The following is a 15,906-nucleotide window of genomic DNA, read 5'->3' as shown; positions in this document are numbered from 1 at the left end:
ATCCTCAGCTTAAAAAAATAATAATAATTTTATGGTAGGGGTCACACAACATGAGGATCTGTATTAAAAGGAGGAAGCATTAGGAAGGTTGAGAACCACTGTGTCAGGCAATCGGAGGCAGGGATGGTGCCCACCTGTGGGCCCAGATGCTCAAAAGGCCAAGGCAGGAGACCACCTAAGCCCCTAAGTTTGAGCCCTGAATGCCTAAGATCTCAAAAAAGAGGAAAAGGAACCTCCGTGAGCAGGAAATCACATAGAAGAGTGCAAATCATATGGTAACCCATCTAATACATGCTATTTAGGAAAAATATGCACCATGATATGTCTGTTCATGCGTGTATGTTTCCATAAAGACTCAGGAAAAGATCAGGATGATATGTAAACTGTTCACAGTAGATCCTGAGAAAGGGAGGCATATGAGACAAAGAGGGACCCTTCAACTTCTTTATTTGGGGGGATGTTTTTTTTTAAATAATCATGTACTCATGAAATAATCAAATTACCTTCTTGAAGTAGTAAAATATTAATTTATAAAAATATACTAATTTCGGCCAGGCGGTGGTGGCTCATGCCTTTAATCCTAGCACTCGGGAGGCAGAGGCAGGTGGATCTCTGTGAGTTCGAGGCCAGCCTGGGCTACCAAGTGAGTTCTAGGAAAGGCACAAAGCTACACAGAGAAACCCTGTCTCAAAAAAAAAAAAAAAAAATATATATATATATATATACATATATATATATATATATATATACATATATATATATACATATATATATATGTATACATACTTATTTCATAAATAATTTTAAGACTTAAAAAAAACCTTAGCTTTTAAATCGTCAAAGAGTACCAACAAACTTTTTGTTCACCACTGAAGGTGGAACCCAGGACCTTGTCCGTTCGAGGCAATTGCCCTACCCGTGGACTGTATCCCATGCCTACCAGCGGGCAGTTTCCCAAACACGGAGCAGTGAAGATGTGTCGGGGTTGGGGGTGTAGTGCACACCCCTTTCTACAGCACTCCCTCTGGACGGGTTCCTGCCCTAGCCCCTTCTATAAGGAGGCGCTCACGAAGCTCCTATTGCTGTTCCGGTCTTCAGCCCTAACAGATAATGTTCAATTTTATGATTGGTAAAGTGTCAAAGAAGGAACTTTCTCTACCACACAACCTGCCATCGGTGATTAACTTGTAAGCTTTATCCTTTTACAGTTTCATGTCTGTTCTTAGGATCCTGTACTAAGGAGGAATGTGCTGCTCTGCGTTTATACATGATGTCAGGGGAAATGACTCCACGGTGGCTTCCAAAACGGAGATGAGTCCCTTGTCCTTACTAATGGTGAAAACTGGATCCTTGGTTCAACTGGTCTATCACACGTGGTTCTCCTCTGGCAACTGCTTGTGCCCTTTTGAAAGAGTTTTATTGATAAATAACACATGATACATTTTCCTGGGCGCAAAAATTCCTAATGGACCAACTAAATAAAAAACAAAAACAATTTAGATGACGTATTTTAAGTTACCAACTTCGGTCGATCATTGACAGTGTGTGTGGACACAGTAACACAGGTCATGGAAAAGCAGGCATGGTGATAGAGGGCTTTTAGGTGAGTCAGTAAGTATCAGTACATCTTCCTTTAAGAAGGAAGTTGGCATAAAACTAACAATCACAAACATCCGCTCTATTTCCTTTTCCCGAACTATCACACGACCTCTTCATCATCTCTTCCTCTTCATCACGGCAAATGGAGAGACACCATCTTCACTCTTTTCTTTCCAAAGAATAGGGGTATTAGGTGTTGTGAGGCAGAATTGTCATTATCATTATTACTTTGATTTTGTTTTGTTTTTTGTTTTTTTTTTTTCAAGACAGGGTTTCTCTGTGTAGTTTTGGTGCCTGTCCTGGATCTCACTCTGTATCCCGGGCTGGCCTCGAACTCACAGAGAACTGCCTGCCTCTGCCTCCCGAGTGCTGGGACTAAAGGTGTGCGCCACCACTGCCTAGCTGGTTTTGTTTTAAATCATTTTTCTCTTCTATTCACTAACTTGATGAGTGGACACACATCTTCAGCATAAAAACAAACAAACAAACATCCTTCTGGACTTGAGGATGTGGGTCATTGGTAGAGTTTCAGCCTCAAATGCTCAAAACCTTGAGTCCAATCCCTAGCACCCTCCCCCAAAATTAAAAATAATAAAGTTCTTTCAAAAGGTATTAACAAGACATTAAGGACTTGTATTATTTGCTACAAATATATCTTTGTAACTTGGATCTCCTTGTCCTAAAGAAGGCAGAGGCAGTTTGAGGCCAGCTTGGTTTATATAGTGATTTCCAGGCCAGTCAGAGTTAGTAGGGAGATCTTGTCCCCAGAAGGGGGTGAGGGCATGAAAGAGTCACAATACCAAAGTGAACAAAGAGTTAGCAAGATGGCTCAGCAGACAAAAGTGTTTGCCTCTAAAGCCTGATGACCTGAGTTCAAGCCCTGCCTTCCACAAAGTGCCAGGGGAAAAAAAACACACACACAAAAGCTGTCCTATCACTTTGAATACAACTGCCATGGTCCATGTGCCCTCCAGCACCCTTCCAAAACCCCATCAATAATGGATCAAATAAAATCGGAAACAGGGTTGGGGATTTAGCTTAGTGGTAGAGCGCTTGCCTAGTAAGCGCAAGGCCCTGGGTTCGATCCTCAGCTTAAAAAAAAAAAAAAAAAATCGGAAACAAAGTTTGCAGCTGTTTCCACAGAGAAAGAGGGCAAAACTGAAGAGATGCTTCTCCAGCAGATGCAAAGGCAATGATATCAGATAGAACATGAGTAGTGGAAACCACTTGAGGGTCAGCATGAAAACGTTCAGCTTGGGAAACAGCAGAACCATTACCCAGAGATGCTTCAAAGATGAGGAAGGTGTGCGGTATATAGTGTGCTTATTTTTGACACAGTCTCGTGTATCCCAGATTAGTGTGTCCTCATGCCCGAGTGTTGAGATTACTACTACGGGGCAGGATTTATGTGATGCTGAGGATGTAGGATGGTTCCATGGTAGCAATGACGTATCTTAGGCATCCCTAAGGGAAGGATTTGGGAGTCACTGGCATAAGGTTAGTAAAGCCAATTTAAGAATCTTGTCATTAAAAACAATAAAACTGGCCAAGCGGCGGTGGCGCACGCCTTTAATCCCAGCACTCGGGAGGCAGAAGCAGGCAGATCTCTGTGAGTTCGAGGCCAGCCTGGTCTACAGAGTGAGATCCAGGAAAGGTGCAAAGCTACACAGAGAAACCCTGTCTCGAAAAACAAAACAAACAAACAAAAACAATAAAACTGAAAGTCCACAAAATAGCCCAGCACAAGCCTGCTCCCTGAGTTCAATCCCTGGATCCCACGGGGCCACAGGACAGAACCAATCCACAAAAGTCGCCCTTCGACTTCCAACTCTACCCCAAAGCACGTGCATGAGCATGCACAAATGCTGAGGCCTAGAGTCTGAGGTCAGTCTGAACAACGAATTCCAGGCTAGCACAGGCTGCAAAACGATATGGCTATCGTCTCAAAAACAAAACAAAACAAAATCAAGAAAACCCAAGCCAGACCAAAACAAAACAAAACAACAACAACAACAAACCCTCTCTGCCCCTCTAAAAGGATGGGAGAAGTGGGGCAGAGGCAACGTTCTGGCTACGCCTTAACTGATTAACCGGTTACTGTGATTTGTGATAAAACTATTATAAATAAGGAGATATCTATATAGATATAGATATACAGTTTGGTTTTTGTTTTTTTGGTTTTTCGAGACAGGGTTTCTCTGTGTAGCTTTGGCGCCTGTCCTGGATCTCGTTCTGTAGCCCAGGCTGGCCTCGAACTCACAGAGATCCGCCTGGCTCTGCCTCCCGAGTGCTGGGACTAACGGCGTGCGCCACCGCCGCCCGGCAAGGCTATATTCTTTAGGCTATATTACCAGAAGTATCATTCGTGAGTCCCAAAGGATACACTCACTTGTTTTACCACCCCAGCCTGGTCCTCAACCCGCTGTCCCGTGTACCCCATCGCCTGGAACTCAACTCCTCCCCACGCCTGCATCCCTGGGCTAGAGAGCCTCCCACTTCCCCGCCCAGCCCCAGCCTCCCTACACCCGCCAGGCCTGGCCGCAGAAGACACGAAATACCTTGGTCTCTTGGCCTCCCCGCCCCACACATAAAAATCCCAGGGGCCGCTCACGTCACAGGACCGCGGATCCGAAGTCCGGGGCAACGAACGGAAGGCTCGGCCCTGGATCCTGGGCAATGCCTCTTTACTATTGGCTATTGCGTGCGTCGCGTTAGCGGCGGGTCCTTCCGCTAGCCAGTAAGCGCGAGTTTTGCTGCAAGCGTTTCTGGGAGTTGTAGTTCCCGTGAAACCACCACCACCACTACCACCACCATCAGTAAATCCTCACACTCCGTTTCAAGCGCTTCAACCTCTTCTCCCAAACACGTCTCATTCATTCCCTTAGAAGAGGTTGGTAAGAAGGAATCGGAGCTCTAGAGTCAACATGAGTCAGTTGGTTTTAGTTTGGGAGAGGGGAGTCAGGGACTTCCCATTTAAAACCCCATTAAACTATCGCTCCCCAAATGTAAATAGCACCTATTCACCTGAAGCCGCTTCCTAGGCCTGCCCAAGTGGCAGATCTGTTCTACGCCTCATCTAAAAGTACCTGCCCAAGGCCGTAGCCAAAAAGGTTGGAGGTCTCAAGCTTCTGTAGCCATGAAGACTCTAGGCCACGCCCGCGGGGTTTTTCAGATCCTGACCGGCACAGTACCCTAGACCATCTTTCCTGAGCGCCAACTTCAGGGCTCTTTTATGGATGCTAACAACCTCCTCTGCGACTTCGCCACCTGGAAGAGTGGAGCGGAGAAACCACGGAAAATGTTCCAACTCTGGGCCTTTGAATAGGTCTTTCATACTTACCTCTTCCCAGCGTCTCTTGTCAGAATCAACATGTCGATTTTTTTTTTTGCAACGGTGTAGGAAGGATGAGGAGACAGTCTTAAAGTGTCCTTCAGCCTTCAAGCCAATTGCTACCCGCTCCCACTGTATCTTCCTATGGGCTGTGGATGTAGCCTCTATTAGCTTAGCGTGTGTGAAGAGGCCCTGATTTCCCTGGGTTCAATTCCCAGCACCACGGGAAGGACAGAAGTATCTTTCTAGATTCCTGTCTGTTTGGGATAGAGGTAAAGGAATTCCTTCATTTCCTTCTGCAGCAGTCGCCACTCCAGGCTGTAGCTGTGTTGAGACCCGCAGCACAGCGATCCTGCTTTAATTCAATTGGGATCCCCAGGGAGCAGTCCTCTGCCTTGAAAAGTGAGACACCTCCCCCCTCCCCAATACAAATACCTGCTGTAGAACTTTGAGGGATAATGAGTATGGGCTTAAGGTGACTGGGGGGAAATCATCAGTAATTGGTTTCTTCCCTTCCCCGGCTCTGCTCCTGTAGATTCGGGAAGCCTAGCCGGGGTTAGGTATCAGTCTCGGGTGCTTCCGCTGTACTCTAAACCCCACGGCACTGAGCACATGTATTTAAAGTGTTAGTTTAATTACCGGCTTTCTCCTCCTAGTCTGTAGGACTGAGCGGGCTCCCTGGAGCTTTGCACCGAGTAGGTGCTAAAATACATATGCATGGAGCCGACAGATGGATGGATGGATGGATGGATGGATGCGTGGATGCACGCGCTGGTGCCGGCACGCCTCGTCCGCCACCCTCCTCCCTCGGCTAGCGGGTTAATGGTGCTTGGTCTGGCCAGGCTCCGGAGCAGCCACGTCAGGGTCGCTTCCCCGGGGCCCCGCCCCGGCCGACCCCACCTTGTGGCGCGGCTCCACCCCGCCGCCCCCTTCCCGGCGGCCCCTCCCCGCGCAGGTCCTGACTCCAGCCGCACCTCCTCCGGCTCTGCAGTGGCGGCGAGAAGGCGAGCGGGAGCGCCTGCGGGGTCGGGCCTGAGCAGAGCCGGGGTCCGGGCAGCCGCGAGGACCCCCCTGGAGGCGGGGCCTGTGGGACCGCGATGGGCGTGGAGATCGAGACCATCTCCCCGGGAGACGGTACCGGGCGGCGGGGCCCGGGAGGAGGACGAGGAGGGGGAGGAGGAGGGGGTCCCGGGGCGGAGTCCGCGGGCAGAGGTCTGATTCCCAGGTGGCTCCGGGGACCTAAAACGGGGTTGGAGGTGAGGGGTGAGGGGGTTAGGTGCGGACAGCAGGAGGAGACCCCCCACCCTCACCCCGGTTCCTGGGGGTTCTAGAGGACAATTCTCCACCACTCGCTTCTGCGCCCGCTCACCTTGGGGCCACGGGGGTCTGCGTCCGGCCAAACTGTCCGAGGCTGCGGTTTAGGCGGCTTTAGCTGCTACCGCTGGATTATCCGCTGCTTCTGACTTTCCAGGTTCGAATTTCAGCTCCGTTTTCCCAGCCCGACACCAGGGATGGACCCGCTTCGGAGGGTCCCTGCTGCACAGGGAAACCCCTCCTAACGCGCCCCACCCTCCCCAGCCCTCTTGTCTGGTGGCCCCCAGGGCTGGGCAGCGGTAAGCTGTAGAGAGAGAGCCAATTTGGGAGCCTGCCACTCCTTTGGCTGTTTTTGCTTCTTATTTCACCCTTCTGGTCCCACTCAGCCTCCCTGGTCATCTGCCCATTACCATGTCCTCCAGAGTCAAATCTCAAAACCCAGCCCTCAGACCTGCCGCTTGACCTTTCTGGACAGTCCAGGGTTCCGTAGTCAGCCAGTCCACAACAGAACACATGTTCCCCAACTTTGTTCACCCCACAGGTCTTTCTCTGGGTTCTCTGTCTGCTCTCAAGAGAACCAGCAGCGAGTTTTTTCAACTACTTAGAAAACTGGGTGTACACATTCAAGGAGTAGCTATTTCTAAGCAAAATCTAATCCAGACCCAAAGCCGTACCTCAGATCTACAGCGTTCAAACAAGCAAACTTGCTGTTGGATATTATTGACATAATCCTCCCCAGGAAATTAAAAGGTTTCTTGGTTGCAAAACGAGGGGTTCCTGGAAATACCAGCTACTGCCCAGATCACTCCTTGGGGGACAGGTTTCTCTGTCCATTCAAAGACTCTTGGTGCTAGGGTCCAGGAAGCCTGTTCCAGGCCTTGTCAGCCACACAGCCTCTGAGCTGGCTCCCTGTCTTCATTCTCATCTCCTTGTCTTCCATTTGACTTCTGCTCCCCACTCCCTTGGATTTTTTCCCCCACCTGTCTCCTTTTCAAATGCGGAGCTCAACAGGCCCCTCCCTCCAGCAGAAATGATCTGTAGCTGCTTCCCTACTTCTGCAAGCAATCTGCCCCTTTGGTGATAGAGAGGGCTATAGTGATCCCCACTGGGAGATCCTCTTGCATTATAACCTCTGCACCACAATCAACTTCACCCAACCACTTGCAACTTGTTAAACACACAACCTACTTAGCAACTATTTATGGCACATGTACTGTGTGCTGGACCCCAGGGTAACAGGATGAAGTCAGTGGGCTCCTCTGGAACTGGACTCTAGAACCCTAAGGCTTTCTGTGCTTTGGGTGGTACCCAGGTCCTTGTTGCATGCTAGGCAACTGCTCTACGTTGAGCTACATCCCAACTCTGGATTCCAGGCCTTTGAACCTGTCTTACAAGTCATTCTATCTCCCAGACCCCTTTACTTTTCCAGACAGACTTCCGCCTGTCCTTTACCATCCAATTTAACTATTTCCCACAATGCTTCCTCTGGCTCCCTTTGGTGGGCGCCTTCCGTCCACTATCACAATCCAGCCTCGTGGCTTTATATTCTACCCAATTTGTTTATTCAGCGTCCGCTCTGCATCTACCTTCTTACAGTAAAAACTTGCATGCCTAATAGGCAGCTCGAGATTGCCACCCGCACAAATCTGTTCCTTTTCAGTTCCCTCATCTCCGAAAACAGCTCTACCACCTTCCAGCTACCCAAAGCCCAAACTCAAGCATCGTTCTTGTTTTCTCCTTTTCTCCTCATCCAGCAGTGAGATGGGTGGCGGGTCCTGTCTCCATCCCACTTAGATGCTCTTGTCAGCCCTGCTTCCATAATACATCTCCAGTCTATTCCACTCTCTTCTCAGCTGCCACCACCTTAATTCATGCCGTCATTGATTTCTTGTCTAGATTATCGCAACAGATGTCTAACCACCCATCCCACACGCAGCAGCCAGAGTGATCTTATAAAATCTTAATTCAGATTAGGTCATTCTCATGCTTTTAAACCCTTCAGTGGTTTCCTACTGCGCTTAGTATTAGACCCGTCTCCGCAAGCTGTGTGGTGTGTCTCTTTCACATTCCTCTTCTTCCTCTCACTGTTCCCATCTATCCTGAAAATACAGCAGTCCCTTCCTGCTGCATGCGTCCATGGTCATTGAGTTGATCCCTTCTGAAAGTACCAGCTCAAACATCCCCTTCTCCCAAATGCCTTCCTGGCACACACACACCCTTTCTGAAACTGCTGGCTCACCACGTCTCTCTGCAAATTCATCAGTGTGTTCATTTTCTTTAGAAGGCTTATGGCCAATCTATCCTTATTTATGTGAGCATTGGTTGTCTCCCTCCTTTAGAGTGGAAACTGGGGAGATGGCTCGGTGGGTAAGCGCTCTTGCTATACCAACATGAAGACTTGAGTTTGAATCTCCATCACTCATCTGAAAAAGCTGGGTGTGACTGCCTGAAACTCCAGCACTGGGAGAAGAGACAGGCAGGTCCTGGGAGCTCCGTGGCATTACTTCTGGTTCAGTGACTGGATCTCAGGGAAAATAAATTGGAGGGGGATTGAGGAAGGCACTCTACATCTTTTGTCTGGCCTCTTGCATGCAAGCTCATGGACATGTGCTCCTATGTACACAAATGCATGCACCACACACACACATACACACACACACACACACACACACACACACACACACACACACCCCACCCCACATGACCATCCCACATACACAAAAGAAAGACTATAAACCTAAGAAGACCTGGGAGCCTGTCTTTATTGTTCTCTGCTGTAACTCCGGCATGAGGCACTGGTCTGGGCATTATCGATTTCTTGTGAATGATTGCATTTATTCATCCTTGATGGCGATCATGACTCTCTAGCACTTTGGGATTTATGTTTCTGCTTCTCTTCCTCATGGGTTCATGTGTTGCTCTCTGTCTCTGGAATCTACTTCAGGTTTGGCACATTCAGGCTATTCATGAATGCATGTACAATAGCTGAAAGTGAGCGAAGCAATAAAAAGTGATGGAGTTTTGTTAACTAATAAACTGGACCAATAATAGAGTTCAACTACAAACCAGAAAGGAAACGTTATTACTTCTGGCTCATCCAAGGCCCAGAGACAGGAATCCCTGTGATAATAAGGGGAAAATGAGCCAGTCAGGGTCGTAATCAATCTTGGACATGTCAGGTGAGTTTTTCTAATCCCCTAATCCCTTTTCTGCCTTCATATCTCCCGCCAGGAAGGACGTTCCCCAAGAAGGGTCAGATATGTGTGGTGCACTACACAGGTACGTCTTACTCCCTCAGCCCTGGCCCAGGCCTGCCTCTCCCAAGGCAGGGCTATCCTGTAAGCTTCTCCCCAGAGAGTCTTGTCCCTGGATTCTCCTCAAAGACCAAGGCTGTTTCCTGGTGTCCAGTTTCACTTTTCCCTTACCCACCAAGACCATCGATGGTGCCAGCCTCCAATTTCCTTCCCTGATGGCGGGCAGGGGGTATCCTGGCCTTCCTGCTCCTGTATGATGGTTCAAACTTATTCTGAAAGATCTGAGCACCCTCAAATCCCCCTTTACCCCATTTTTCTTTTTGTCCACACCTCCCCACTCCACTGCAGTGAGAGGGATGAGTGGGGCAGTGCTGTCTCTGGGTGCTGGGAGAATCTCCAGAGGAGGGTACGGCATCTCTGTTGTCTCTTCTTGGATGCTGTGCGTTTGGAGACCCACCGACCAAGGGGCATCCTATATTCATTTATTTTACTTTATGTGTATGGGTGTTTGGGCTGCATGTATGTCTGTGTGCCGCATGTGTGCCTGGTACCCCTGGAGGTAAGAAGGTGTCAGATCCCCTGGTACTGGAGTTATGGATGTTTGTGATCCATCGTGTGGGTGCCGGGAAATGAACTTGGATGCTTTGGAAAAGCAACAAGTGCTCCTCCTCCCCCACCCCCAGGAACATTCTAGATGAGTTCCTTAGGCCTGCTGGCATGAAGACTACTGGCAGGTTTTTGCTCCAAGAGGTGTGAGGACTCTGCCTTGTGACTCGCTTCCCAATGTGGCAAAGACTATGGGTGACAGCCATTTAGCATACAGCAAGGCCAGCTTAATTCCTGGGACGTATTCAGATGGGGCCATTTTTAGCAGTTCTCTAGGCCAGTGTGAAGCACCAGACTGGTTCTAGCAGATGACGTGGCTGTTTTTCAACAGCTGAATCTCCAGTCACTGATGTCAGCACACCCGGGCTGTTTTCTCTCCTGGTGATGTGTCCTAATTACCCTGGGGCCTCTGGAGCCTCTTACCAGGGTAATTGATTTATCTGTTCGACATGTTGTAGACAGATCATTGTTGATCAAGTTAATGAAACCAAATGTCTTTTTGCAAAGTAGATACATAGAGTAGGCAGTGTTCGGGAAACACTTCCATCAGCTACAAATGGCTCTGCTTTGGGAGAAACTGTCTTAGCAAACATAGGAGACCGTATGGATGAAATTTCTGGTAGACTTTAAAAAAAAAAAAAGAAAAGAAATATAAGCTGGCCCTGGTGGCCCACACCTATAATACCCACACTTGGGAAGTGGGGACAAGATCAAAAGTTCAAGGCGGACCTTGGCTACATGGTGAGTTTGTGTGTCTGGTGCCTGCAGAGGCCGAAAGAGGACATTGAATCCTCTGAAAACTGAAAATTGCAGACAGTTGTGAACTGCTGTATGAGTACTGGGAATTGAACCCAGGACCTCTGCAAGAGCAGCCAGGGCTCTTAATCACTGAACCATCTCTCTAGCCCTGTCATTGGTCTTTTGGTAGTATCTTTTGAGCAGAAGTTATTAATTTTCATGATGCCATACTTATCAGTCTTCTCCTTCATGGTTACATATTTTTTTTCTATATTCATTTCAAGAAATCTTTCACTGTATTATGAAGATTTCATTTCTTCATATGTTTATCAACTGGTAAAAATGCTGTTGTTGGTTGTTGGTGGGCTGTTTTTTTGCTTTTCTTTCTTGCTTTTTTTTCTTTCTTTTTTTTTTTTTTTTTGTGGATCTGAGGACTGAACCCAGGGCCTTTCGCTTGCTAGGCAAGCACTCTACCACTGAGCTAAATCCCCAACCCCATCTTTCTTTCTTTCTTTCTTTAAAAAGTTGACACAGGATCCCATGTGACTCCGGTTGGCCTTGAATTTGTAATCCAGGCTTGGAATTCTGTTCCTCCTGACTCCACCTAAGTGTGGGGATTACAATTGAGCACCACGGTGCCCAACTACTCTGGAACTATGAGTTGTAGCATTTGTGGTGTTAAGAACCAAACCAAGATCTTTGTACATACAGTGAATTACACCACCACCATACTACATCCCTACATCCCAAGCCTGAGGTTTTATTATTTTATCTTTCATATTTAGGACTTTGGTTCATCTGGCATTGGTTTTTGTGGGTAGAGGTTGAAGTTCAATTCTTTTTCCCCATGTGCACAGAAATTTGATCCAGCAATGTTAATCCAAAAAGTCATCCTTTATTTGATGTACTATAGTGGCATCTTTGTAAAAGAAGTACACATATTTTTTTAAGATTTATTTGTTTGTTTGTTTGTTTGTTTATTATGTAGGCCAGAAGAGGGCACCAGATCTCATTATAGATGGTTGTGAGCCACCATGTGGTTGCTGGGAATTGAACTCAGGACCTCTGGAAGAGCAGTCAGTGCTCTTAACCTCTGAGCCATCTCTCTAGCCCCAAGAAGTACACATATTTATGTGTGCCTGTGTTTGGATTCTGTGGCTTTGGCTGAGCTTACAGCAACAGATAACTGTTACATGGTTCCAAATAGATTCAGCTTTATGAAACCTGAAGGCATTGGGGAAATGGGAAAGCTAGTCTATAAATGGACTGTGCATGTGCGCATATTTAAGTGTGTATTTGCCCAAGTGCATGTCTGTATGAATATATGTAGGTCTGTCGATCTAAATATTTTCTTAGCATCTGCTTGGCCATCAGGGCCTCTCTCCTGAGTGTCTATGTGTAAGTGCATGTGAGCATGCATAAATATCTCTGTGAATTTGAATATCGTAGCAACTGTGTATCTCCATGTATTTGTGTTTGATCTCTGTAGCATCCATCTGTGTTCGTCTCTGGGCAGCCAGAGGGTTTCTCCTTCGCCACATTTAGAACTCAGGGCAGGAGCCCAAACTAGTCTACCCAGAAGGGAGGTAAATAGGACTCTCTAGTACACATTCGAGTTGTAGGAATTCAAAAGTAAAATTATAGATGCTCAGGCACTTGTAAGCTGGCAAAGCCTCCTATATTAAATAAGGAAAATGTGAGGCCCATTTCCCCAATACCACACAGTGAATCAGTGCCGGACTGAACTAAAAACCTAGTCTCAACTGGGTGTGGTGACTAACACCTGAGATTCAGCATTTTGAGGCCAACTAGGGCTACATATTGAGCTCCAGGCCAGCCTGGGCTACAGAATAAGACCCTGTTGAAATAAAACAAAATCTCAAAATAAGAACTCCGTTTCTGAACTTAACAGGCCGTGTCTTCCTATGATCCCACATTATCTTATGTGGTGTTTAGCACCTATAGAAATCTTGAACTAGCATGGTATTCAGAAAATCGAGTCTGGGGCTGGAGAGCTGACTCAGTGGTTAAGAGCACCCGCTCCTCTTCCAGAGGACCTGGGTTCAGTTCTCATCACTTACATGGTGGCTCACAACCATCTGTAACTCTAGTTCTGGGGATCTGAAGCCATTTTCTAGCATCTTAGGGCAGCAGGCACTTATATGCTGCCCAGGCAAACATGCAGGCAAACACCTATACATGTAAACTAAAATGAAAATTTAAGAAGACACGCTGGTCTTTGAGCAAGAGTACCATGAGCAATGGAAACAGTGCAGTAGCTCTGGGTCCTTGGGCTGATGGACAGTGACAACATGTGGTTGTCAGGGACCACTGGGCTCCTGGCAGTGAGAAGGGAAAGGAGGATACAAACTGCCAGAGATCACACCTGGGTGTTCCAGGATAAAGCAACTGTTTGCACATGAGCTGGAAGCTACTGGAGTGCCTGAGTCACCTCACACTTTTTGCTGGAGCAGGGGATGATGGGATGGTGTGATCTTTGGCTTTGCGTTCTCAGGAAGCACTTAGAACCTTAGGAAAGGACCAAACCTGAGACTAGGATGCCCAAGGATATAGCATGAAAAGTTTAGAAGGTGTAGAGGAATTTGAGGATAGTGTGCTCTGAATAGGTAGGGGGAGGATCAGAGAGGGGGAGAGAGGATTTGACGGCAGGCATCATTAGCCTCAGGCTTTTATAGACTATGCTCTGGGAGCTAGTGTGTTCTAAGCAGGGAAAAGTAAATATGATCAGAATCGTGTTTAAAGGGGAAAAAAAATCTGTGGATGTAGCGAGTGGAAGATTGGTGAGAGCCAGGCAGTGGTGGCGCACGCCTTTAGTCCCAGCACGCGGGAGGCAGAGCCAGGCGGATCTCTGTGAGTTCGAGGCCAGCCTGGGCTACCAAGTGAGTTCCAGGAAAGGCGCAAAGCTACACAGGGAAACCCTGTCTCAAAAAACAAAAAAAACAAAGGAACAAACAAAAAGATTGGTGAGTAGAAACATCGTTTGGGAGGCTGTTCCTGTCTCCAGGTGAGATGTGCTGGTGGTGACTCTGGAGACCAGAGTGGCTGAGTAGCAGAAATTAGAAAGGTAGGTGGATTCCAAAGAAATGCAGGACTTGCTGACAGGCTGCATGTGGGGGTGAGGCAGAGAGATGGGTCCAGGTTTCCTGCTGCTGAGGAGATGAAAGAGGAGGAGAGGGTTCCCTCGGAAGAGGAATTCCACTTAGACATGCTGAGTCCAACTGTTGGTTCACTCAAAACCTTTCCAAGCTCTTTTCTACCCTCTTCTCACTTCGCTAGGAATGCTCCAGAATGGCAAGAAATTCGATTCATCCAGAGACAGAAACAAACCTTTCAAGTTCAGAATTGGCAAACAGGAAGTCATCAAAGGTTTTGAAGAAGGTGCTGCCCAGGTAAGCAGAGGATACCCACTAACAGTTTTAGGGAGGTGGAGGATACCCACTAACAGTTTTAGGGAGGCGGAGGATGCTCACTAAAGGGGTTTTTAAGGAGTGGTGGTGGATTTAGGTCCTCCACTTTCCGGGTTCACACTAGCACCGCCATGACTCTGCTGCCAGGGTGCAGCAACGCCACCTAGTGCTCACTCCTGGCTCTGCCCTTCGCCTCTTCTGTGGCTGGTACTCTGTGTCTCATCCCAAGCATCTCTCCTAGGCTTGCTCGAGCAGTCTGAAAAGGCCAACAAGCTGTCTGAGCTGAGACAGCAGAAGAGCTAGAGATGGATAAGCCAAGGAGTGCTTTGGTTTTTACCTTTAAACTTTTTTTTTTTTTTTTTGGAGCTCTTTCAGATAGATATAAAAATATTACAGAAATGGTGGAGCCCCTATATAGCTTCTTCAAATGCTAGCCATACTACAGTGATTCATCTAAAGCATTAACATCGACACAATACTAACCAGTCCACTCACATTTTTGGAAATGTTTGAAAGTTCAGCTTCACAGCTCAGGGGGGTTGACAGTGCCGATGAGCTGTGGTCCCAGCTCTCCCTCAGTTTGCTGGGGAAATCGTAGGATGCTCTACTCCTTTGCCGACATGCCAAGGCCTTCAGTCGCTGAATCTTAACTGATCCTGTTACAAGTGTGTTCAAAGCTGTCTATACATCCCTCTTTGACTACTTGGGAAGAGAACCAGGAACAACCACAAGCAGACACAAGTGTTCGGGCGGGGCCTAGCTAGATAACCAGTAATGGTTGATGCTTGAATGAATCTGAGACTACTTTGTGACTGTTAACTGGCCCATAGTCGAGTCTATTTTGACGCAGAATCGGCATGTTTAAGCTCTCAGCTGGACTTTAGTGTGCCACGCATAGAATTAATCTCAGATCTGGAATTACCCTAAGTATGGTTTGGGAAAAATGCCATAGTCACCTTCCTTTTCTCTTTTAAATCAAGCTGGGTCCTCTTTCTCCTCTCCCATCTGCCCCCATCCCTGCTAGATGAGCTTGGGGCAGAGGGCGAAGCTGACCTGCACCCCTGATGTGGCCTACGGAGCTACTGGGCACCCTGGAGTCATCCCCCCCAATGCCACCCTCATCTTTGACGTGGAGCTGCTCAACTTAGAGTGAAGGAAGGATGACGAGGTGGCTGGAGACGGCTCCCGCTCTCGGTCCTAGCCTGCTCTGCCACTGGGACGGCTCCTCCTAGGTCGGGCTCTTGATCAGTGTGCTGACGTCACTGCCCCGCGACATTATCCGTTCCTCCCGCCCACCCGCCCGGCTTGCTCTGTATGTGTCCGCCATTTAATTGTTCCCATACTTCTTTGCTTGAGGAAATTTAGTTACAGATCCAGACATTTCAGGTTGTGCATTTTGTGTGATGCATGTCGGAGCCATTCCCGATCATCCGAGGACACAGACCTTGTTTGCACAATCTATATTGCCTTACCTGCACTTAAGCCAGACATACAAGGTGCTCAGACATGCGCTGTACATGGTTTCAAGGAGGGACTTGAGCCAGTTACCCTTGCTTCACTTTCCTCTGTCGGCTGCTCACTTTAAGCAGCTCCCTCTTTGGAAATACTATGTAAAATAAAGGCTCCATGCTTGGCA

At 47.8% G+C, this 15,906-nt stretch overlaps 2 protein-coding genes across 5 annotated transcripts in view; one reads left to right on the top strand and one right to left on the bottom strand.

Annotated features, from left to right (window-relative positions):
- The window catches only part of LOC118571795 (WD repeat and coiled coil containing), a 19,549-nt gene extending 13,236 nt beyond the window's left edge, over nucleotides 1-6,313 (bottom strand). For 2 of the 4 annotated variants that reach the window (XM_036171067.1, XM_036171071.1), the window contains exon 1: nucleotides 4,158-4,265. The gene's annotated coding sequence lies outside the window, so the exon portion shown is untranslated. Of the gene's footprint in view, nucleotides 1-4,157; nucleotides 4,266-5,569; nucleotides 5,663-6,299 lie in introns of those variants that run through there. The other 2 variants (XM_036171069.1, XM_036171068.1) reach the window with 2 other exon arrangements.
- Fkbp1b (FKBP prolyl isomerase 1B) lies at nucleotides 5,718-15,906 on the top strand. Its single transcript, XM_036171072.1, has 4 exons — nucleotides 5,718-6,064; nucleotides 9,476-9,523; nucleotides 14,140-14,252; nucleotides 15,295-15,906. The coding sequence occupies exons 1-4, from the start codon at nucleotides 6,028-6,030 to the stop codon at nucleotides 15,421-15,423; spliced, it is 327 nt and encodes a 108-aa protein (XP_036026965.1). The 5' UTR covers nucleotides 5,718-6,027; the 3' UTR covers nucleotides 15,424-15,906.

The sequence above is a fragment of the Onychomys torridus genome, chromosome 21 (assembly GCF_903995425.1).
Source record: "Onychomys torridus chromosome 21, mOncTor1.1, whole genome shotgun sequence".
Classification (NCBI taxonomy): Eukaryota; Metazoa; Chordata; class Mammalia; order Rodentia; family Cricetidae; genus Onychomys; species Onychomys torridus.
Note: the sequence above shows the minus strand (reverse complement) of the source record. Positions and strands in the feature narration are given on the sequence as shown.